The sequence below is a fragment of the Vombatus ursinus genome, unplaced genomic scaffold (genome assembly GCF_900497805.2).
Source record: "Vombatus ursinus unplaced genomic scaffold, bare-nosed wombat genome assembly UNPS02003292.1, whole genome shotgun sequence".
Classification (NCBI taxonomy): Eukaryota; Metazoa; Chordata; class Mammalia; order Diprotodontia; family Vombatidae; genus Vombatus; species Vombatus ursinus.
This window is the reverse complement of record NW_020943070.1, coordinates 9834910-9860679: the sequence shown is the minus strand read 5'-3', so window position 1 is coordinate 9860679 and position 25770 is coordinate 9834910. Positions and strand designations below refer to the sequence as shown.

At 43.5% G+C, this 25770-nt stretch overlaps 1 protein-coding gene and 1 long non-coding RNA gene across 2 annotated transcripts in view; one reads left to right on the top strand and one right to left on the bottom strand.

The window, feature by feature from the left end:
• The window catches only part of LOC114051721, a 29319-nt gene extending 24245 nt beyond the window's left edge, over window positions 1-5074 (bottom strand). The window contains exon 1 of the long non-coding RNA XR_003570194.1: window positions 5018-5074. This is a non-coding gene — a long non-coding RNA (uncharacterized LOC114051721). The remainder of the gene's footprint in view (window positions 1-5017) is intronic.
• RFX4 (regulatory factor X4) overlaps window positions 1-25770 on the top strand; it is a 127148-nt gene that overhangs the window by 48000 nt on the left and 53378 nt on the right. The window contains exon 4 of the mRNA XM_027874158.1: window positions 10105-10228. Coding sequence (XP_027729959.1) covers window positions 10105-10228 — 124 coding nt within the window. The remainder of the gene's footprint in view (window positions 1-10104; window positions 10229-25770) is intronic.

Here is a 25770-nt window from a genome sequence, read left to right as displayed (position 1 = left end):
TAGGGTTAGCCTGTCCTCATTGTTTCTGGTTGTTGTTATTTTTTCTGTAGTAGACTTGACCCTGCCCCATCCTTTGCATTTAGCTAAACACTTCCTATTAGGGGCAGACCACTGGAAGATGCTTCTCTTGACTAGACCTGCTGGGAGTTAGGATTCCTTTTTTTTTTTAGGCAATTGGGGTAAAGTGACTTGCCCAGGGTCACACAGCTAGTAAGTGGCAAGTGTTTGGTCTGAGGTTGGATTTGAACTCAGGTCCTCCTGACTTCAGGGCTAGTGGTCTATCCACTGCGCCACCTAGCTGCCCCGGGAGTGGGGATTCCTAATGACACAAAGAATGGGCATATTCATTTTTATTAGCACATGCCTCTTCTGGAGCAAAGGCTTTAGAGCTGCAAGGGATGTTAGAGGCTCTCCGGTCCAGCCACTTCATTGTACAGAGGAAGAAACTGAGGCTCCAAAGAGGGGGAGTAAGTTGCCTGCACAGTATTTTGTAGAGATGGGGTTCAAACGCGAATCTCTTGACTTTCAGTTTAGTGTCCTCTCCTTGCACCAGTGCTGATATGAAGGACCTGGGGAAATCACCCTGTCCAACTCCATGATTTGATAGAGACACAAATGATGGAGTGGAGTGAGGAGGATCATGGGTAGCCATGTGAGCCTGGGCAAATTCCCTCTTTGTGCCTCAGGGGAGCTCTCTCCCATGAGGAATTTGTTAGCAGATACTGACCTGTATCTGGGGAGGGATTTTCCTTACTAGGAATTTCCAATCTGGTCCCTCCACCCCCACCCCCCAACCCCAAATGATATGTGTATGCCAAATGGTTCAGGCCATTCTTTGCTTACGACTTCCTCATTGGATTGGGGGGAGGGTCTGCATCTAAGACTCTCTGGGTTACCTAGAGTGTTTTGGAGGGGAGGGCGTGTCATGAATCATTCACCAACAGCTCCTTGTGTGCTTATGGGAGAGCAATCAAAGCAAGCCAACATAAGACAAGAGATAGGACATAATAATGAGAGCTCACCTCTCTTTAGCCCTGAGGAGTCTACAAAGCACTTTCCTCTTGTCCATGGGAGATAATGGGGAATCAGTGTCTCCATGTGAGAAGTGACCCTGATGTTCTGAGATGGTAAATGCCATGCTTGGGGTTGCTCAGCTACTAAGTCAGGGCTGGGATTTGAACTCAGATACCCCTAGCTCCAAGTGTAGCACTTTTTCTCTTATGCAGATTATCTCAAGGGACAGGGGGAGGAATGTTATCAAATACTGCTGTGGGAAGAATTTAATTTAATTAAGAATTGCCTCCATGAGCCCTATATCTTATTTTCCTTGAAAGAATAGGAACTCCTTGAGGGCAGGAATTGTTTTGTTTGTATCTTTGTATACCCAATACCTGGCATACAGTGGGAGCTTAATAAATGTTTGTTGATTGAATGATTGATCACCTTTTGGAACAATATAGTTGGAGAGCCACTGGCTTCTTATTGGTGGGCTCTTCCAATGTCCATCCCTTGGGGGTGGGAACTCTGTTTCTCCTGCCCTCCATTCTCCCTTTTCTCCACACCACTTGCATCATTCCTTTTTTCCCCAAGACTCCTTCTATATAAGGAACAAATAATATGCCAGTCAGAAAGCCTACGATAATTGGACCACGTGGTTTTCCCTGAAGAAAACAGGCAAATATTGTAAAAATGCCTTCTGCCCAATACTTTCCGGCTTCCTCCGGCACAAGGGTTAGTAAATCCCAACACTCTTGGGGACGCTCAGTGCTGCTGGAATCCTGCTCACACAATAGCCTCTATTCAGGGAGAAAATTTAGAAATGGAAACGTCGGATCATTCAGGCCTCCTCCGTGCCAGCCCATCAAGGAAGGCCTTCCTCCCCCTGTTCTCGCCATCCCCCACACACATCTCCTGGCATTTCCGTGTTGTGTTAGATCCATTGTGTCCTGTCAAATCGGAGACATTTTCCTTTTCAGCTGTTTACAGAGTGTGGGATGGCCTTCTCAAAAAGGAGGGAAGGAAAGATTAAATGGTCATTCACTGTCTCTCTCATTTAAGTTTTCTTTCTTTTTCTTTTTTTTAAAAATTAAGCCCCGGGGTAATTTGTCTGATTTTTTTTTTCAAATTCCAAAGTCAGAAATTCACAAGCCCAATTTAGGTTCCTCTTTGTAATATTCATGAGGCCATAATGATTCAGGAAGAAAACTGGGCTTGGCATCTTTTCCGTGAAACATAGATTTTCTAGAAAGACACTGCTCCTGGACCCTCTCTACTTGGTAAAATCAGCAAGTGTAAACTTATTCCCACCTATAATTCAACGCTCTTTTCAAAAGTGACATAATATAGCCTTTTATAGAATCCTAGACCCGCAAACTCTCAGAACTGACAGGACCTTGTAGAATAGGAATCTCTTCTATTCTTAACGGGTAGTCATCCGACATTTGCTTGAAGACCTCCAGTGATGGAGGACTCATTACTTCCTAAAGCATCCCATTCCATTTTGATGCATCTCTTAGGTTTAGCCAAAACCTGTCTCCACCATTTTTGCTCTTTGACTCCTAATTCTGACCTCCAGGCCCAAGAAGAATAATACTACTCCCTCTTTCCCATGTCAGCCTTTCAAATGTCTAAATAAAGTTATCATGTCCTTTCTATGCATTCCCTTCTCCAAGCCTCCTTTAATTTAGCCATGGTATCCAATCTTTTTACTAACTTGCCTGCCCTCCTAAGGACACCCTCTAGTTTTTCAATGTCCTTCCTAAAATATGGTGGGAGAACTGAAAACGATACTTCAGTTCATGTATAAATAATACACTTGACACCTTACATCTTTGCCTTTAACCCATCATTGATAAAAATGTCGAACAAAACAAAACTAAAGACAGATCCCTAGAGCACTTTATTGGAGACCTTTCTCCAACTTTCATGGATCTATTATTTATTCCTGTTTGATTTAGGCATTTAACCAGCTAAATAATCTGCTTAACCTTACCATCATCTCTCATGCCCTGTAATGTGAAGACATAAAGCCATGGCAGTCCAAAGTGGGAGTCAACAAACTTTTAAACTTTTGTTTCAGCGAATGGGCGAACCAATAGCCATAAATCATTAGAGGCATAAAATAAAAGGGCAAGAGGAAACAGAAGAGGGGGATGGAGAGAAATAAAAGAAGAAAGGGGAGACAGATGTCATTGTTTATCCTTCGTTTTCAAAGAGAACCATGACATCAGAAAGGTGATGCCATGACTTTCAAATGAATTGTATTTAAGTGAGGGAGGGCTGTCTAGGAGAGCAAGGAAGGAGGGACAAGAGAACTAGAAAAGAGAGGGGTAAAGACAGGAGAGAAATGAGAAAAGAGGGGCATGTAATGGACTGGTGGGTTATATATATCTTGTAGCTAGTCAGTGAACACATATTAAGCACCTAATATGTGCCAGGCACTGTGCAAAGAGCTGGAAATACGAAGAAAGGCAAAGGCAGTCCCTGCCCTCAAGGAGCTTACAATCTGCATTGAAGACAACAAATAAAAGTGGAGAATGGGGGCATGGGCACAGACAGAGGTGGGAGAAGATACCGGGATTGGTGGGGAGAGGCATGATAGGGAAATACCCAGGAGTGCAGCTGGGTGGAAAAGGAAGAGATGGCACCCTCCTCCAATGGGAGTTCTGTGAGGAGAAGTCTCTGCCCTCCAATCAGAGGGGGGAGAGGGACCACAGGGGCAGAAGGTATTGAGGAGGTGTGAGTTCTGGGGCCACAGTGATCTTGCAGGATGAGAAGGTTTCTGGGGCATGATGGAGAGGCCCAGAGGATGGCACCAGGGCCATGGTGTGGCTTACCCCCTTTTCTTAGCTCTCATACTGAAGCACTGCCCCCAGCCCAGACCTTATTGACCTTCAGATGCGACAAATCTAGTCTAGTTCCCATAAACGAAAGGGAAAGGTCAGATCTGCACTAAACACCAATTTAACTGATGACAGGCTGAGCGTTAAGGGGGCAGATTAGGTTACTCAGTGTTTAAGTCAGACTCATGTCATTAGGATGATGGAAACAACTGGTGCCTTCCTCCAAAGCTCATCCTCAACACTCCTGACAGCTGAATTTTCCTAGAGCACAGTTCTTACTTCATATTCTCCTGCCCCCAAACCATCCACAAATGAAGTCCAAGCTCAGGTCTTTGTCAGGGACGCTATGGGGGTTACTTATGCTTAGGTAAGGGCTAGATCGTGTGGCCTCAGAAGGCCTTTCTGAAATTCTATGTACTGTCTCCTACTCTTCTCTAATTATTTATATGTGTGGGCTTGCCTGTCCTGTCTTCCCAATCCAGTTGTAAGATACTTGAGGGCAGGGGCCATGTGATACACTAAAACTATGGAAAATAAAGGCTTAGGTTCTTACAACCACCAAAAACTGTACTATTTCAGTAGAGATTACTGAAAATGTACTTTTCTGCATACAGTTATTTATAACAAAACATTCATTCTGATAACATGCACTTTTCCTAATACATTAACCATGAAATAACCCATAAAATGCAATACACAAAATAAAATTAGTTAACATGCAATATATTTTTCTCACTAGTGATTCCTTAGAATTTTATGACCTTTTGTCAATTAAAAAAATTTGATTTGGGGCAGCTAGGTGGTGCAGTGGATAGAGCTCTGGCCTTGGTGTCAGGAGGACCTGACACTTGACACTTATTAGCTATGGGACCCTGGGCAAGTCACTTAACCCTGTTTGCCTCACCAAAAAAGCAAAAAAAAAATTGATTTCAGACAATATTCACTTTTTGTATCACATGAAATCTACAGTACCATAAATGCTGTCCAGCAAATAAAATTCTTAAAACTAAAACATTTTATAGAGTACCAGCCCTTGAGTCAGGAAGACTTGAGTTCAAATCCAGCCTCAGACTCTTGACACTAGCTGTGTGATCCTAGGCAAGTCACTTAACCCCAATTGCCTCACCAAAAAAAAAAAAAACAAAACCTAAAACATTTTTTAACCTGAATCTTACCTGTGTCAAATGGCGGTGTTAGAGCATTCTATGCAATAAATGCATGGGGTGTTCTTTACTCTGGAATGATAGGGTGAAAGAGACCAGTAGGATACCAGCCTCTTCACAAACTTGCCCACCTCTTCCTTCCATTTTTTTTCTCCACTGCACATAGCAGCCAATGTGCATGGTTGTCAACATGAAAGTGAAAATGAAATTACTGATAAAATCATGTGATGCATGAAGTCATCAAAGTTAAATGCACGAATATTGAAAATTGTGCTCATTGAACTGAGTTCTTAACTGTGCAGTGTTATCCATTAATAAGTGCTATCCATTAATAAATAATAATGTTTGATACAATCCCTGCCCTCATGGAGCTAATTTTCTAACTGTAGGGATATATGAAGAGTTGTGTAAAGGTTTAAGGAAATATAATCATTCTTTGTACGTCTATCCCAAGCACCTAGCCCAGAGCCTGGCATATAGTAGGTGCTTAATAAATGCTTGTTGAGTGATTGATTGCTCTTCTACCTATGCTGACTCAGCTATCTCCAAAACCAGTTTTTCCTAAATTTTCCATTGGCTTTAGATTTTTCTAAAGCCTTAAATAGTTATTCAGATTCAGACATGTTTTATGAAATCCAATTCATTTTTCTTTTGCTAAAAATGTCTGAGCCAGATAAATCCGTAGAGATAAATAACAGAAACTTTTAAAAACTGGCTTAAGACCTCATATTTCTGGCCATTTTGGGGGAGGTGGACCTCTGGTTTCATTGGCGTGGGGAAGCTCCCTCCAGTTATATAGATCTGCTACTTATTTGTCACTGAGAATTTTAGAGAATTGCCTAAAACACCGAGAGGCTAGTGACTTGCTCAGGGTCACACAGACAATATGTGTCAGAAATGAGACGACTCCAGGTCTTTCGAGCTTTGAGTACAATTTTCTGTCTACAATACCAGACTACTTCTCACTGCAAGATTATTATTTCCATTTTGCAGATAAGGGAACTGAGGATCTAAGAGGTTAAGTAACCTGGCCAGAACACAGCCAGCATATGTCAGAGTTGAGACTTGAACCCAGGTCTTCCTGACTTTAAGGCTAGGGGTTTCACCTCCCCTACATCATATTGCCTTTCATCCTCTCTTAAGGTTTATAAGAAGCTTCCCTTGTGGCAGACCCCTGAAGTAACTAGGACACATATTACCTCCATTTATAGAAAAAAAAAAAACAAACAAACCTGGCTTACAGGAGTTGGTCTGAACCAGAATTTGAACCCAGGTTTTCTCTCCATGCAGAACATTTTCCATTATCCCACTAAATATGTACTTAAGTGCATTCAGGAAAGCTCAGGTTTAAGATTAAAAAGAGGACAACGTACTCTCAACATTATGACTTGTTTTATTGCAAATATTGGTGCAGACAACTCTAGGCTGTTAAGGTCTGTACCTTCCGTGAGGTTTTAAAAATGCGTCCTGTGGAGAATGGTTAGCCAGCAGACCAGCAGCCTCATTATCTTTCCATAATAGGATGAGGCCAAATTCAAATATGATAAAGTTGTTAAATAGAAGATAAGAAAATGGACTGAGTGGGGGGATTTTTCTTTTTTGATCATTAAGAAGTTGAGGTCCTAATGTGGCTTTGTTCACTATGTCAGGCTAATGATCCCCTCTGAAAGAGGAGAAAAGGGGGAAATTTTGTCAGATATGAAGAGAAATAATTAACAGCTTTTCATTCTGCCAGGGTAGCTGACGTCCCAATTAGTGACAAGAGGACACAAGCAGATTCTCTGGGCTTTGAAAAGAGGTTTTGTTGAAGGCCTATGAATTTGGGGAAAAGATGCCTCGATAATATTCCTGTGGAAACTCACAAAGGAGAGATGTTTCCCTTACAAATCAATTGCATTCATTTGTCCATGGAGCTTATTAAAATGGTCATAAACCGCCCAAATGACTCCAATGGAAGCCGGGTCTATCTGAGGGACGAAACACACATTGAAGTTTAGTTATTGGGGAGGAATCAGGCTTTCACAGGTAACCGCTTAATTAGCTCAGAGTCTGCAAACCAATTGCCCAGATCTGATAACAATAGTTTGCTGCTCCTGGCAGGGATATTGAAAATAATGTAATTTAACCTTTCCTTGTGAGTCCTGGGGGCTTGTTTCACAACCAAATGCCAGGATCAGGGTCAACAAATAGATGTGGTCATTTAAAATTCTTTGAGAAGAGGTTGACAGAAAAATATGTTGTGGAATCAGTGGTTTGTCTCTCTATTTTAACTAGACCACAGAGAGATGCTAGACTCCATTTTTGTCTCGTATCCCCAGCACCGATGTAGCACAGTACCTATGGGGCACATAGTAGGTGCTTAATACTTCCTTGGTGATTGATTCTTTCTTTGGCTGTCCAACTCCTAGAGTTGTTCTGACCCTCATCCTGACATCTGGCCTTGGAAGGGAGGATACTCATTTCTTTTATTTGTTTTTCCATCTATTTAATTTTCTTTTATTAATTAAGTATCTATGCCTATGCTTGATATTAGAATGTAAGCTCCCTGAGGGCAAGGACTGTTTCATTTGTGCATCCTAGTAGATAGACCTCTTATTCCTCTTTGCTGCCGCTGTCTGTCCTTTGTTCTCAAAGAGGACCGTGACATCAGAGAGGCGATGCCATGAAATGTAAGTGAATGGGATTTAAGTGAGGGAGGGCTGTGCAAAGTCACTAGCCTCACTTTCTCCTTTGGAGCCGTCTAGGTCCAGTGGCCAGATGAGTAACTCATTGAAAGGATTGAATTTGATGGAGTCAGCTTTCTCTGCTGTGAGTGAGGAAGTTCTGGATGGGGAGCCTGCAGCCTTGAGGCCACATGTGGCCTTCTAGGTCCTCAAGTGTGGCCCTTTGACTGAATCCAAATGTCACAGAACAAACCCCTTTAATAAAAAGATTTGTTCTATAAAATTTGGCTACACCCAAGGACCTAGAAAGCCACCTTAAGGCCACACGTTCCCCACCTCTAGATTAGATGATATCTGAGATCTCTTCCAGCCCTAAAATCTATGCTCCCCTTGCTAGGCACTTAAATGCTTGTTGTATTGAATTTCATTAGCTCAAGATCAGAGAGACTGTGTGAGGCCATGAAAAGAAAGATCTGGGGTCAGAAAACCCCAGTTCATAGCCTAGCTCCAAAAACCTACTAGCTGTATGACTCTGGATAAGTCACTTAACTCCTCACCACCTTAATTGCCTCCTATTGGAAGTGAGCACAATAATACTTTCATTGCTTCCTTTGGAGGTTCACTTTGGGGAAAGTGCTTAGTAACCCTGAAAGAGCTACAGGAATAAAGTGTTTATGGGATTGTAAACTCCTTGTGAAAATATAGGGACTGTATGCTCTCTGGCTTTGTATCTTCCATAGTGCCCAGCACCATGCTTTGACATAGCAGATGTTCAATAAATGTCAGCTAATTTCCACAGTTATATAAATAAATGAATATTTTAAATGGTGTGTGCATATGGATTTTCTAACCCAAATGCATAATAGGGAATGATCTGAATCAATAAGTAAAGGAAGGATAAAATCCTGTCCCTAAAAAAATTCAGCCCCCAAATTATAAAATCAAGTGTATTAGACAGGCATATGTGAAACCAAGTGGGACAGTTGGGTTGAGAAGTCAATTGAAATTTAATTCCAGTTCAAGCATTAACTAAGTTCCTATCCTGTGTAAAGTTCTGTGATACTAAGACAAAATTATAACACTATTGGAAAGGTTTCCTAATTGCTCACTAAATCAACATTTATTAGGCACCTATTATGTGCTGGGCACTCTGCTGAGCACTGGGGATACAAAGACAAGACCCACACAGTCCCTGCCTCCAAGTAGCTTACATTCTATTCAGGGCTGTAAATTCATTCATTAATTCAACAAGCATCAATTACTCACCAGGCATTGATTGTCGCAGATGCTGAGGATATAAAGACAAAACCAAAACAAGGCACTTCTCTGCTCCCAAGGGATTTACATTCTACTGAGGAAAATGAAAGATGTAAAGTGATAAGCAAATACAAGGTCATTTGAGGAAGGGGAGTGAGCATTAACAACCCTGGGGAGTGAAAAAAAGTCTCCTCAAAGGATAGAACACATGAATTGAGTCTTGAAGGAAGATGGAATATTTTCTAAGGTGAGGAGGAAGTGCATTCTAGGCTAAGTAGACAGTTTGTGCAAAGAGACGGGGCATGCATGACCTGTCAAGTGAAAAGGGACAGTAAGTAGGCTTAGTGTGGTCAGCAGTGCTCAACAAGTCTGGAAAGGCAGACTGGAGCCAGATGGGGCAGGATATTAAATGCCAAAGCTGAGAAGTTTGTCTTTTATCCAAGAGGCAATAGGGAGCCACATAAGGTCCTTGAAGAACTGGGAGATGTGGCAGAGTGACTTTGTCAGACTGGTGCTTTTTAAAGCTTTTATCCAATTGTCCAAAATAAATATTTGAAACATCACTGTCACCTTTGATCCTACCTCACCTTTATCCCTTATATCAAATCATACCCCCATTGCTTCATAATATCTTTCAGTTTCCCCTCTTCTCTTTTTCTGATACTACCATGCTAATGCAAGCACTCATCACTGCCTGCCTAGAGCATTGTAGCTAGTTTATAAGTCCCTGCCACTCCCAATGCACATTGCATACCTCTTCCAGGGTCATCACACTTTGTCATCAGTTACTCCCCTGTTCAACAGCCTATAGTGATCAAAAGGAAACAGAGGGGGTAGGACTAGAAGATCTTTGAGGTTCCTATTGCCCACATCTGTGATTTTTCAATGGATTCCCCTCCACACCATCTTGTCCTGTCCAATTCTTATTTATCTTTCCATAGGTCATTTAGAGCTGGAAGGGACCTTTGAGGCCATCTAGTTTAACCCCCTCATTTTGCCCCATAGGGAAAATGACCTGCCCAAGGCCACAAAGGTAGCGAGTATCAGAGATAGGATTTAAACCTAGGTTGTCTGACTCCAGAGCCAGAGCTCTTTCCTCTGTTCTAGATTGATGGATTGTCAATAAATAGTAACCAATCTATTGATACTTAATGGGCTGGTTTGGCATTGTCTCTCCAGGCTGGAGGAGAATTATGAGATTGCAGAAGGCGTCTGCATTCCACGGAGTGCTCTCTACATGCACTACTTGGATTTCTGCGAGAAAAATGACACTCAACCTGTTAATGCTGCCAGCTTCGGGAAGGTGAGTGTGTGTGTGTGTGTGTGTTTCACTCTATGGGAAGCTAATGGTGGCTATTGAAGGTTGATGTCAGGTTGCTAATATATATAAATGGAAACCTGGTTGATTTCATAGCTCAAAGTCTTTAGACGTCAATATTCCAGTTTCCCAATGCATCTCATCAATTTGGAATTCCTCCCAACAATGCAGATCACCCCTCCACACCTACCCATCCTAAGCAACTTGCCCACATCCTCCCATAAATTCACCACAGCTGTCTATCCCATGTCCTGGGTATCTTCCTCGTGTCCTTTTAACATGGCATGATCATCAGTGGCACCTGTAGGATGTCCTGCGTGTTGTCCATTGCTCCATTGACTAGCCCGTTGTTTTTTTTTTTTCTGGTTATGTCTTTCTCTAAAGCTATCTTTGATATCATTCTACTTTCATGATTGCTTGTTTGCAATGTATCGAATCCTGACCACCTCCACCACACTCTCATCCACTGCTCAGTGGGTGATCCTCAACCTATATTCTTCAGACTGTGGTATTCCAGGACCTGCAGCAATCAGCACAACTAGAAAAATGCCATCTTCCCCTTATCCCACCCCTGGAGTTAGGTTTCAGAGCTGATGCTTCTGCGGGTCATTCGTGATGGGGCTAGAAGGCTGATTGCTGAACACTCAACCCTTTAGGTCAATATTAATGAAGTCATTGTCATTTCTTTTAGAGAGGTTCTATTGAGCATTCTAGTAGACTAGCTAAGGGAAATTATCATAATGTTCCTTTAAAGCAGGGGCGCTTCACCTTTTTTTGTATACTGGATCCCTTTGGCAGTCAGTCTAGGGACCCCACCTCTGAATCATGTTTTTGAATGTATAAAATAAAATACATAGGATTACAAAGAAAATCAATTTCATTGCTTTAAAACCTCATTTACTAATTTGATGGATAAGCATCTAGGTATTTCAGCACTTCACGAATCTCTAATCCTTCCCCATGGGTAGGGATCTATCTACCACTGTAGGTCACCTCCCCTCTATGGCTTAGGAGATGGTCTTTAAGAGTTGCCCATATGGAAAAATCCAACACCCTTGAGTGATGGGCCTCTTTAAACTTAACCAAATTGGTCCTAGGACACAGAGTCTGTCCTTGGGCCCTCACCTGCAGCTCTTCTAGGTTGAGGGAACCTTCTGAAGCTTCAGCTCTTCAACCTAGTCTTTGATAATCCAGGGCTTCCCACCCCCATCTCCCATTCATGGTGAGGCACCCGAGGAGAACCTCAATGGAAGAAATATCTAGACAACGTACTGATAGTCAGAGAATTCTAAGCTGGATGGGACCCTAGAGGCCATCAAGTTCAAACCTCTCATTTACCGATGAGGATACTGAGCCGCAGAGATAGGAAAGGACTTGCCCAAGGCAACATAGAGAATAAGAAGCAAAGCTGGATTTGAACTCAGGTCCTCCGAGTCTAAATCTTAACGATGTTGCTGTTGTTCAGTCCTTCCAGTCGTGTCTGACTCCTCGTGACCCCATTTGGTGTTCTTTTGGCAAAGATGCTGGAGTGGTTGGCCTTTTGCTTCTCCACACTTGTTAATTAGCCCTGATTAATCGACAGTTCTTAATATTTTCCAATTAATTGGAGGAAGCATCAACTAGTGCCACAAGTCACAGGATCATTGGATTTTGATTTGGAAAGGCCCTTGGAGATTATCTAGTCCTACCTACTAATTATACAGATGAGAAAAAACTCGGGCTTAGAATGACCAAGGGTAAAGAGACCAAGAAGTGGGGGGTTGGGATTAAAACCTAGGTCTCCCACCTCCTCAGAGTCCAGTGTGTTTTCTGGCCTTTCTACAAACATCTTGACCTCTCTGCAGATGGGGGTCAGATGTATTGAAGAAGGAAGAAGCTGGAGGCAGGGAGAGCAATCAGGAGGCTGCGGCAGTGGTCTGGATCAGAGGTGTCAAACATGGGGCCGTGGGCCCCAGTGCATCTAAGTGTCTCCACCAGATTAAAATGTAACTGGGAAATACTTAGCAAAATAAAGACAAATACAATAGGACATAGATAATGTGTGTAGGGGGGTTTCTAAGTCAATCCTCACAGGGATCCTATGTATGGTTTGATGTCCCTATTTCTATGTGAGTTTGACTCCCCTGGTGTAGGGTATCTTGGTAGGGGTGGGGAGGATCCAGACACATGATTTAATGGGTGTAGGGAATTATCGTGGTAAGGAAACTCCCTCTATTCCAATGCAGATTAGCATTGTTTGGGGCCCTGAATGCATGGACAAATTAATGAATGAATGAAAAAACATGTATTCAGCACTTAATATGTGCCCAGCACTGTGCTAAGTGTTAGAAATATAAATTTAAAAAGCATTCAGTCAACCAGTAAAAAACATTTATTAAGCACTTACTACATGCCAGGACCAGTAGAAGAATGTCAGCTCTTGAAGGCATGGACTGGTTTTATATTACCAGTACTTAGCACAGTGCCTAGCATACAGTGGGTATTTAATAAATGTTTTTTACTGGTTGACTGACTTTCTAATGGGGAAGCAGTAGCCAAGGAGGGGTACTTTGGTTGAATGGTGAGCAGAATGAGGAGTGGGGATTTGGGGGAGTAGATTGATATGTCCCATCCAGGAACAATGGCAGAGCTGATTAGATCATTTGATTCCTGAGGGGTTAAGGACTTCAGAGACAAGCAGTCAATATGTATTGGAGGCAAGACTTGAACTCACGGTCTTCCCAACATCAAGGTCAATATTCCATCCACTCCCCTGTGCTGCCTCACTTGCAAAGTTAAGTGGAGAATGCCAAGCCAGAGCATCTGAGACTGGTTCCAATGCTCTTTCCAATGGCTCCTAGCTGCCTTCAACAAATGCAGAGCTCTAGGTGGAAGTCTTTGCCAATACTCAGGGATGCCCTGGAAATCCGGTCGGCTTTCCAAGAACAGAATACAGAAGGTGCTGACAGAAAGTTTCCAAATGGAGCCTGTTGAATCAAACTCCCAGGCCCATTCGCCCTTATTGGGGGTGTCTCAGTCTATGCAGCTGTCATCTCCTTCAGAGAAAGGGCTTAGTTGTTCTGGGAAACCTTCTGAAATAATGGTGGACAGACCCCCTTTGAGCAGATCTTTGTGGCTTTATGATTCATCTCTGAACTTTTAACTCTGGGGTGCCATTTTTTTCTTAAGTTTTAGAGAAAAAAATTGGACTGGTGATAGTTTTTTACAGCCAACTTGAGAGGTCATTGATAGGGAGAAATGAGTAGCCATGAAGCTCTGGCTTTCTGGAGTTAATAAGAATATTAATATAGATTAATAACAAGAAGAATATTGATAATAATAGCTGACATTATCATAGCACAAAAATATTATATCCATTATGTAACTTTCCTATTTCTTTTGAGGGTATCTCTGTCCTTCCCAACCTGGAAACCATCCTTGATTCTAAGTAATAGTTAGCATTTATATGGTTAGCACTTTATATATATTATCTCATTTGGTCCTCATAACATATCTAAGTGGTAGGAGCTATTATTACCCTCATTTTATATATGAGGCAAATAGAATTAAGTGACTTGGCCAGGGTCACACAACTGGTAAATGTCTATGGCTGAATTTGAGGTCAAGTCTCCTAGGCTCCATTTTATTCTTAGCATCTGCTAGCTGCTACTTTTCCCTCTACTTCACTTCTTATAAACAACCAGTGGTTAGTAAGTATCTGAGGCAGAATTTGAACTCAGGTCTTCCTAATGCCAGTCTGGGCTCTATTCAGTCTGGCGCCACCCCGCTGGCACCGCTGCAGCAAACTGCAGAGAAGTCTGAAACTTAGGACCCAGTTCCCAGTTTGCTAATGGACGTCGGAAAGGCTTGCTTCCACTTTTGAAGGATGGATCGCTGGTCACTCGGTTATTCAACTATTATTTGTTCGTTATGACAGAATTTGTGGTAGAGAGTGCTGGGCTTGGAGGCAGACGCCTGTCGTGTCCTTTGTTGTTCTTTGGGCCTCGGTAAGAGGAGGGAGTTTGAGTAGTGACCTCAGAGGTCCCTTCCAGCTCCCATTGGATGATGGAGGCTCAAGTCATGGGGAAATGTTCTCGACTCCCCAGGCTGGCCAGCTCTTCTTACAAAGGCGTACTCTTTTTTCGCTTAACTGCTCTCAGCTTCAGTTTTTTCATCTGTAAAATGGGGAGAGTCCTTGCGCCTACATCACAGGGCTATGGTATCAAAAGAGATAATGCTTGGACAATGTTTTTGCAAACCTTCAGTTGCTATCTAGATGCTAGGTACTGTTTTGTCTCATTTTTCCTTGTGGTTATTTGATCCTGGCTTGATCAGGCAAGAAAGTAGAAACCTTAGTTTAAACTCTTTACTTCAACTGGAAAAATAACCCTAAAGCCCAGGCTCAGCCTGCCAACGGTGGACCTATAACATCCTTGGGATCTTTGGTCTGGATCAGGCAGGGACTGTTGGTGCCAGTGAGTCCAACCCTGTCCTTTTACGGATGAGGAAACCGAGGCACAGAGAGGTTTAGTAACTTTCACAGGCCCTCGCGGCTAGTACGTTTCTGGCACGGGATTTGAACTCATGTCTTCCCAACCCCAAGTCCAGGTTTTAAAGGGCTTTAAATGCCCCAAAGAGGCATTTGAATGTGATCCTTGAAGCTGGAGAGAGCATGGGACTTTCTTGAGCTGGATAGTAACACGGTGAGATCTATGCTTTAGGAATTTGGGTTTGTATGAGCTCAGAACTGCACAGCCTGACATTTTCAGCATCATATGAAAGCCCTTTCTTCCAACTTGAAAGAAAAGATTTGTGTTTAACTTTTAGACCTTGATAGGAATTAATCCTAAAAGGCATTTTTTTTCCTCCTCCGTGATACTGGAATCTACTGGATGATCCGATGATTCAGATGAATCCTCTCACTTTAGCAAAGGGAAGAAAAAACAATTCCAACAGATGATCTTACATTTCCAGCTCTGTTTTGGGACAATGCCAGAAATGGCCTTTGTGGCAAAGTTGAATAGAAGCGGTTTGTTATTGAGACGATGCCTGGATGAAACTCCCAGTACACACCAACTAGATGCTGGGAGCACTGCAGTGATCTCAAATGAAAGGCGGCAGGGCATCATGGGAGGAGAGAGAAGGGATGTGGGTTCAAATCCCATCTCTGATATTATTAGCCATACTAGGATCCTTCTTGTCCCACCTCTGTGCCTTTGCATTGGCCATACCCCCTGCCTGGGGTGCCATCCTTTCTCATTTCCACCTCTCAGAATCGCTGACTTCCTTCAGTTCTCAGCTCAAGCTCCATCTTCTGCAGGAGGCCTTTCCCAGGCCCCAGGTGCCAATACCTGCCCCTCTAAGGCTACCCTCCGTCTCCTCTTTACCTAGCTATGTCCAAGTGGTTTCCCCTGACATGATACCTGGTTCTAAATATTTAAAAGCAGTCTTGTTGAACAGGCTTTGAAGGATGGTCAGACTCTCATCTCTGATAATTGTGTGACCTTGGGCAAGTCTCTTCATCTCTTTGTGCCTCAGTTTCCTCATTTGTAACAGGAGGTGTTTGCATGAGGTGGTCTTCAAGGTCCTGGCCAGCTCTAAGTTCCTGATCTTGGGATCCTTGGGATTAGACTTATTCCTCTGGACTCAAGATGAGAAGCCGGTTCCAATGGATGGAAGTTAAAGGGAATTAAAGGGCCCCTCCCAAATACCAGAGCTGCCTAATGATGGAATAGGCTGAGTCGCTAGGTAGTGAGCTCCCTGTGACTAGAGGTGTTCAAGCACTTATCATGGTGCATATTGTCCCTCTCCACTTCCAAATGACCCAGCTGACCACTTATCCCAGAGGTTAGACAGGGGAGTGATTCCTGTGGGGTGGGGAGCGGGGAGGAAAAGGAAGAACCCGATGACTGGGCAGATTCCCTCATCACTTTTTGTGAGTTCTCGTGCCTCTACTGAATACATAGGCGTTGGCTTGGTTTGCTAGGAAGGAGTCTGTCCCATCCTTCGTCGTCTGCCTCAGAGGGTCTTGTGAAGACCCTCCCTGGCCAGTTCAGAGAAGGCATTTTGAACAAAGCAGTGGATGAATGATTAAAAAAGCATTTGTCACTGTTTGCCAGGCAAGGTGCTAAGGAAGGGCCCCTGCCCTTCAGGAGCTTATGTTCTATTGAGGGAAACGTTTCCAGAAAGCAGAAGAAAAGCCAACTAGATACAAAGCCACCCCCAAGACCCCTCCCCAGCCCAGGCCCCCCAGTGCCCGGGCACACACGGATAGGGGCGATCCCGAGGCATCGGCCCAGGACTTCCACTTGGGGACGGTTCTCCTTGTGAAAAAGTTTTCCCCTGACATCCTGTCCACATCCGCCTCTTTACAATTTCCTCTCACTGCTCCTGGTTCTGCCATTTGGGGTCACCCTGACAAGTCTAATTACCTTCTTTTACACTTTGTTGTTCAGTTGTATCTAACTCTTCCTGACCCCATTGGGGGTTTTCTTGGCAGACATACTGGAGCGGTTTGCCATTTCCTTCTCCAGCTCATTTTACAGATGAGGAAACTGAGGCAAACAGGGTGAAGTGACTTGCCCAGGGTCACACAGCTAGTGGTTTACATTTCCTTCTGCAGCTCATTTTACTGAGGAGGAAACTGAGGCAAGCAGGATGAAGTGACTTGCCCAAGGTCACACAGCTAGGAAGTGTCTGAGGCTGGATTTGAACTCAGGTCTTCCTGACGCCAGGCCTGGCGCTCCATCCTCTGCAGCACCACCTGGCCTTTTCTATACACAACCCTTCAAATATCGATGACGACTCTTATGCCCCCAAAGTCTTCTCTGTCCAGGCTGGGCTTTCTGACTCCCTTGTGCTGACGGACCCTTGCCCATCTCCAGGCTCTTCGCCATGCTAGCTGCCCTCCTCCAGAGTTTCTCCTTCCCCAGATGCTCCAGATGTGGCCTGACCAGGGGGGACACAGGGGGCTATGACTTCCCTCGCCCCGGACATTCAGCCCCCCTTCACCCTCTGATGGAGTCCGCTCTCCTGGCTGCCATGCCCCACTGCGGACCGGCCTTGAATTGGTCGTCCATTCCAGGTGAATGGCTCGTCCGGACTTCCCCGGTCTGGTCGTTGGGCAGCTGATTTCTGGAGCCTGAGCTCCAGCCTGTCAGTGTGTCCCAGCCCACTTCCTCTTGTCCGTTTGGGTCCCATGCTGTAGCCTGCCAGGATCTTTTCTGGAGTCCTGACTGCATCACACAGGGGGTGCGCTATCTCTCCCTGCTTTCTGTCTGCAGACTTGATAAGCACGCCATGCATGGCCCGAGATAGACTTGGCTCGGGGCCAGGTGGCACCAGACTTAATTGCTTTTTTTCTCTTTCTGAAAGGCAAGGCTGGGGATGTTGCCAGAAGGAACATGATAAGTCTAGTATATGAGATTTGCTCAGTGTTTGGGCTCCAAAGTGTAAACGCCTCGTCACCATCATTTGTCTTGTTATTGTTCTAATCATCTGTAAAAAGGGGGAAAAAAGCTGTGTTTTGTGATGTGTATTTTTGAAAAACTCCAAACCCCCACAGCATATGGTTTGTAAAGAGCCCAGTTCTAGGACATAATTATTCCTCCTTTCTTATTCCTACTTAGAATCATAAACACAGAGGCGGAAGGGATCTTGGAGGTCATGTAGTCCACCCCCTAACTTTACACCTGGGGAAACTGAGGCTGAGAGAGATCATAAGATCAGAGGTTCAGAGGTAGACAAGATCTCAGAGATTATTCAATTCAAGCCTCTCATTTTACAGATGAGGAAACTGAGGCTCAGAGAGATCATAAGATCAGAGGTTCAGAGGTAGACAGGGTCTCAGAGATTATTCAATCCAAGCCTCTCATTTTACGGATGAGGAAACTGAGGCTCAGAGAGATTAAGTTCTTTACCCAAGGCCACGTAAGGAATAAGTGGCAGAGTCAGGATTCAAACCTAGATCTTTGGGGTACAAACCTAACCCCTTTCCACTGCTGCCTTCCCCTCTGTTCTTCAGCCATGTGCTTCTGTTCCAATGGTCCAGGATCATTCTCCACTAATGTGGCTCCAAGACCCTCTACCTCTTAGTCAAATCTCTTCACAAGGGACTGTAGCAAAAAAAAAAAATCCATCCTTCTATGGCATTACCCATGGTGAGCACCTTGGCTGGTCCTTGGGCAGTAGACTCACAGGCCATCTCTGGGCCAGTACCCAGAGCCTCTCCAGGATGGTGGGTTCTGGCCAGAGCATATGCCAGCACTGCCTTGGAAAACCCAGGCCTGCCTTCATACCTGATGCCACCTCCACACATATGCACACACACACACACACACACACACACACACACATATCAGAGGAAAATGCTAGCAGAGATGCTTTTCATGCATCTTTGAAACACTTTGTTTTCCCTCTCTAAGAGATACTTAAAATGCAAAGGACACCTCCCAAGTGATGGGATGGCACTTTTAAACAAATGATTTGGAGCTTCATTTTCCAAATGGGCGTGGTCCCTTCTAGGAGCATCCTGCTGGGAAGCTAGACACTTAGGCCAATAAGACTGACTTTGCTCAGACAAGTCAGCTTGTTGTAATGGGGAGAACTCTGGGTCTGGGATCAGAGGGCCTAGCTTGGCTGCATTGGGACTTGGGTATATATCCCTTCCCTCTCTGGGCTTCACTTCTTTCCTCTAAAACATGAGGGGTTTAGGCTGGATGACCTCTGAGGTCTTGAACTTTCAATTCTGGATCTATGATTCCATGATCCTATATCATTTTACCCCTCTGGGCCTCAGTTTCCTCATCTGTAAAATGAAGAGTTTAAACTAGATAGCTCCTGAAGTCTCTTCCAGCCACAGGTCCAAGATCGTTTTTAGGAAATATCTTCAAAGTCAGAAATGCTTTCCTTTGACTCTCCTCGATGGTGGCAAAAATTTGCCCTAAATCATTTTTTAAGTGGCCAAAAGTCATGCAGAAGTAAATAAAGTGAATAATTTTGATGATTAAGCCGGGGATCCCATTGACTGGAGGAGGGGATTTGACTTCTCTGCTCCACCCTGGAGAGCAGTCCTTGGAACAGTCATCTCTCCAATTCCCACCCTGCACTCTTGTAGACTTCTTTAGACTCCCCTGTCAGGCCCCTAGGAACCCCATCATTGAGAAAATTCATTATCCTCCAAGAGCCAGTCAACCCCCCAAACCATAGGGAAACCTATAGATACAGATACATATCTACAAAGTATGGGCTCTCTGTGAGCTTTTATTAAATCCCTACTATGTGCCAGATATGACTCTGGATCCCACAGATACAAACAAACAAAATGGTGCCCGCCTTCCCAGAGCTACAGTCTAAGGAGACTGGCTTTCTCGTGTGGTTTCTAAATGAGCTCCGAAAGCCGTTCTGGAAATGTGTTGAGGAAAGAATAATGGCAGCATCATGAAATTAGTGTACAAACTGTCAGGGACGAAGCTCATGTGAACGTATAAACTTTAATGTGTTTGTTGGGGAAGAAAAATCACGCGGATCACTTTGCAAGCAGTCTCCTTCTGGCCTGAATCAAGGCAGACTCCCAATGCCAGTTTCCCTCGATTCAGAGAAGACAGCCAAGCCAGCTGAGTCTGGAGCAGGAAGAACAGCCGCTCCTTTCCTCCCCCCTCCCTCCACCAGCTCAGAAAAGCTCCCTTCCAGTAGCCTCAGCAACCCCCTCCTCATCGAGGCCCTATTTTTCCCACAGCCCTGTGGAGCCCCTAGACCTGTCACTAGAGGCTGAAAGGGAGAGGGGTGGGATTAACGCGTAATTAAAGGGAATTTGGAAGGCTGAGATGTTGGGGAATGTTAGATCAGTTGCTGGGACAGCATGTGGTGTTCTTTAGGCAGGCTTCATTGAGCCCACACAAAACAAGAAAGGGGGAGCTGCCTCGCTGTCTGTTCATTTATCAAACTGCGAGGCTGGACTCTCCCAGCCCCACAAAGGCGCTGAGCTGTTTGCTGAGTTGGGCCCTCGCTTCTGGAATGACACCACTGTGTTTGGGGGCCTGAAACCAAGCCGCCAGGGGCTTCCCGAACCAGAGGAAGGCTCGTGAACTGGGGAAGGGAGGGTGGAAATCACTGGTGGTTTGCAGGCCTGTGAGAAACATTTATAATTAAATAGAAAATAAATTCCGTTTTCCGTCGCCCACCCCCACTCCTTTTATTTTTGGTCATCACTTGAAAGAGGAGGTGCTAACTGGAACACAGCTCTCTCTTTTGCTCTGGGTGGAAAAGTCTTGACCTCCACTGGGGCAGAATTTAATGCAGATGGCCTTTCTCCTCTCTTCCCCCAACTGTAAAGGACAAACTTCCTGACTTTGGAATTATTATTTAAAATTAGCTGTCTTCTGTAGTTTCTCCCCCCCCCCCGCCTCCACAAACCCCACAAGATCAAAAGTCTGGAGCTGAAAGGGACCTCAGAATGATCTTTTCCAATCCCCTCATTTTACGGATGATCAACTTGTGGCCCATATTGGGGCAGTGACTTACCACAGATCACACAACTAGTGAATTCCAGAGGCAGGATTCGAACCCCAGACCTCTGACTACAAATCCAATACTCTGCATTTCTCATAAAGCCAAAGTACGAGCATTCTGGAAAGGAGGGCGCCATAAATTGTTCCCCTGGACTTTATTCAATAGGTGATGTCTGAGGTCCCTTCCAGTTGCAGGGTTATGATCTCAGTGCAAAAATCTCTGCGCCTGTGAGTTACCCCACAGCCTTCAAGAAAGGTGTCCCTGTCTTACTACCTTTCATGGCCTCAGAGGCCATGCTGGTATTGTGTGCGTATATGTTGCGTTATATTATCTATTTCCATATACTGTAGCACCCCATTAATAGGGACCCCACCCATTCAGCATTTGATCCCTTATTTTTATTTTATGATGATAGAATCATGGATCACAGGACTGTAGATTTAGACATGAAACACTCAGCTAACCCCCTCATTTTACAGATGAGGAAACTGAAGCAAACAGGGTTAAGTGACTTACCCAAGGTCACACAGCTAGTAAATGTCTGAGGCTGGATTTGAACAGGTCTTCCTGACTCCAGGCGCAGCGCTCCATCCACTTCACCACCTTGCTACCCTCAATGGGTAGCCATCTCTTATTCCTTGCTCTTGAACTAGCTACTTTTCCAGTCCCATATTTCCTGAGCAGAAACTCATGACACTTCTTGCTAGTAAGTGATTGTTGGTGATATGCCACAGCCCACTCATGCCCACTATGCACTCTTCAATGTCCTTCAGTGACCCACATGTGCATTGACATCTCTAGTGCCTGGCACATAGTAGGCACTATATAAATGTTTATTCCTTTCTCTTTCCCCTCCCTTTGAATGAAGGGGGTGTATTCTCAAAATATAAAGAGCATTTATTAGACACTGACTAGGTACCAGGCATAGTGTTAAACTCTTATGATACAAAGATAAGCAAGTAAGACCTCAGGGAATTTCCATTCTCATGGAAAGAAGATGACATATAATAGGGCAGGTGAAAGTTCACCAATCTGAGCCCACCCAGGGACAGAGTCTCAGGTCACAATGAGCAGTACATAGCCATTCTTTGCCGTACACGTCTTTACCAGAGATAGAAAAAATAAACATAACCTATTAAATATGATAAATAATCTAAGAGGCTCAGGAATTCCTTCCCTGATATACTTCTCTCCCCTCTTGTCAAGAATTTGGCTCTTTAGTCCTCTTGACCTTTTTGGAGGGAGGGGATGATGGAGCACTCTCACCACTCTGGATATTGACCCTTAATAGAGGCTATGGGTAACCCACCCTGAGGGTGTCGCAAACTTCCCCTCCCAAACGTTGCATCCAAACTGACTTTGCCTCTCAAAATGCTATTGCCCTAAATAATTTTCTTTAATTAAATATATATATATATATGTTTAATATGATTGTACATGTATAGCTTATATCAGATTGCATGCCATCTTGGGGAGGGGAGGGAGGAGGAAAAATTTAGAACTCAAAATCTTATAAAAGTGAGTGTTGAAAACTAAAAATAAATAAAATAACTATATATATATATTTAATTATTATCTTTGATTTTTACTTCACCTTCATTTCGAAATAGATCTCTCCCATTGACCCAAGCGAGAAAGCCATCCCTTATAACAGAAAGAAAAAGAAAAGAGAAAAAAAGTAATTCAGCAAAACTGACCAATATATCAACTGAGTATGACAGTGTAGTGTAAGCAGCGTTCCGCACCCATGATTCCCCACCTCTATAAGGAAAGCATATAATAAATGATTTCCCAAGGAAGATTCCACTGTAGTTTAATTGGTTCACTTTGGGGGAGCATTGAGGTATTCAAGCCTGAGTTGATTTCCTCCAGTCTGAGCTGTTAGTGTGGTGATCTCATGGCTCTTACTGATATTTTAAATACGTTGGAAGATATAAAGGACTGTACAAATGCAGGGGTATAAAATGTGGGGGTGTGCTGGGGCCAGCTTAAACTGGCTTCTGAGAGCTGATTGTTAAATGCTCAGTTCGAGCCTCAGAAATTGGCAAATGCTACAAATCAGCGTTTGCTTTTTTCCTTTGTTCATCGTCTAGACTTAAGAAAGTGATGGGAGTAATGTTAATAATGAAGATTAAGCTTAAAGGTATGTGTTGTGTACATTTTTTCTCCTGGAGATCAGGTTTTAAAATATTCACCAGCACAGCCCTGAAAGTTGGGTATTGGTAGGATTGATTTTTGCCCTGATGAAGGCTGAATACTGCAAATGCCACCAAGTCCAAAGCTACGATTTCTGGTGCCAATTTAAAAAATCTTGTTACGGGTCAAAAGCACCCTAGGATTCTCAGTCTGATTCTCTGCTAAATCTGGTCTCCCCTGACCTTCTTCTCTGCCCCTCCTCCCCACTTCCTCTGCCATCTCAGCACCTTTACAGGGCCTGGTGCCTGGCACATGAGAAGTGCTTAGAAGTTCTTGGATTGCATAATTGATCCCCACCTTTGAAGGAGTGAATTTCAATAGGCTGTTTTCCCTTGAGGAATATGATCTGGGTCCGAGGGAAGGGATAATAGTAACAGCTCACACTTTCTGTGGCATTTTAAGGTTTATGAAACTCTTTCCTTATCACAGCTCTGTCAAGGAGGTTGTGCAAATGTTATTATCTCTATTTTTTAGATGAGGAAACTGAGGCTCAGAAAGGTCAGCTGCAGCATAGGGGAGTGGAAAGAAAGCTGGCAGTGAAAGCTGAGGATCTGGGATCAAATGTCTGGTCTTAATATTATTCAGGATCATTAACAAATATTACTAATTACCAATTAATAGTAGTCAATATTGCTAATTACTAGCATGGAATATTACTAATTACAAACTAACATTACTAATTAATAGTTCTTAATATTACAAATTACTAGTATGGAATATTGCCAATTACAAGCTAATATTACTGATAAATAGTACTTTATATTAATCAATATAACTAATTAATAGTACTTAATATTACTTAAAATTACTAGTATGGAATATTACCAATTACAAGCTAACATTACTGATATATAGTACTTAATTAATATTACTTAATGTTAAGCAATATTACTAATTAATAGTTCTTAATATTACTTATTACTAGTATGTAATGTTACTAATTACTAACACTACTGATTATAGTACTTTATGTTGATCAATATTACTAATTAATAGTACTTAATATTACTAATTGCTACCCTTGTAGGTTTTGGGCAAATCACGTAAAATCTATACTCCTTAGTTGACCTTATCCATAAAATGAGAGATTTCAACCAGAAGCTCTCCAAAGTCTGAGCCCTCTGTCAGCCCCATGACCCTCTGCTCTGCCCAAGGTCTCACGGCCAGTAAGCATCAGAGCCAGGATGGGGCCTTGAGGAGCAGCCCAAGGAAAGGGTAGTAGCAGAAATTCAGCTGGGGAAAGAGAGGAGAAACAGGAGGTGTCCCAGAGAACAGAGAAGATGAGGAGTTGTGGGCAGGAGAGGCAGCCCTCCAGGGAAGTTGGCTGGAAACCCAGGGGCTCCTGACAGTTTCGGCTTCTAACTTGAGCTCCCAAGGTGCAGGACTGCAAGTAGCCCTGGGGGGATGGAGGTGATGATGGCGGCAACTCTGGTTCTTGGTAGTTTTTTCCTTCTTCTTTCTTTAAATAATAACCTTTGATACTTTTGTGCAAATAGTGGCCAGATCAGATCACTGGCACCAGAGGTGGCTTTGATGGGCTCGCTTCCTTAGGCAGGGATGCCCTCTGAGAAAAACATCTCTCAAATGGGCTACCCGTGCACAGATACTTGTGGACCGCCTCATCCACACTCAGTCAGCCTGCTTTCGTCTTTTCTGGTCCCTTTCTGCAGCTACCCTTGGCAAATACAGTTATTGGTGTCTCAGGGATGTAGCACGGTCCCAGGCACAGTCCGCCAAGGCGCTATGTTCTTTCCCATGGCCCCCTCCTCTTTTCCCGCCGCCACCTCCTGAGAGAAAGGCCTTATTCCGACCTATCTAGACTTTGGCTGGAGCCCTCGGAGGGGTCTTCCCATGCCCAGGCTCCTCGCCTGAGGTTTTTGCCGGACTTGTCCCTCCTGCCACTCTCCTCTTTTTCTGGCCCGCGCCGATTTGTAGGCAGCTCTCAGGGGGGACGTTTCCTCGGCCCACTCACAGTTCTGGGGCGTGGTTCTCAAAGGGTGATCCGCAAGGTCAAAACTGTTTTCCTAATGGTCATAAGATAGTTTAATTTCTAATAGGGTAAATGTCCGTAGAGATAACCACATAAACAAAAGCTCTTTGGGAAGTGGGTTCACAGTAGTTTTTAAAACTCTAAAGGAGTCTTGAGGCCAAGAGCACCAAGAGCGCAATATATGTGTGCATAATGTGTATATCTACATGCATACATAAACACATATACATAAGTACACACAGGCGTGTATATAGGTATATACACATGTACGTGCGTATGCATGTGTATGTACTTATATAGATGAACATATATGAGTGTATATGTATATAACTTGTCTATGTGTACACAATACACACAAAGCAATATAGGTATCAATGTATGTGTGTATACACATACACAATATACACACGTATATACACATAAGCACACCTGTGTATATATGTACACACACATACACATAGCAATATAGGTACTATACGCCTATGTAGAGATATACACATATACATACAAGCATATGTGTGTATATACGTACACAATATACACAAAGCAATATTGGTATCGATGTATGTGTGTGCACATGTATGATATGCACATGTATACACCCATAAGCACACATGTGTATATATGTACACACAGCAATATAGGTACTGATATGTGTGTGTACATGCATACACATATAAGCACACGCGTGTTTATATATGCACACAATATACACAAAGCAATATAGGTGCCAGTATATGTACATATACATATATACACATACATACACAAATACATGTGTGTCTATATGTACACAATATACACAAAACACTGTAGGTATCAACGTATGTGTGTACACACACACGCAACATAT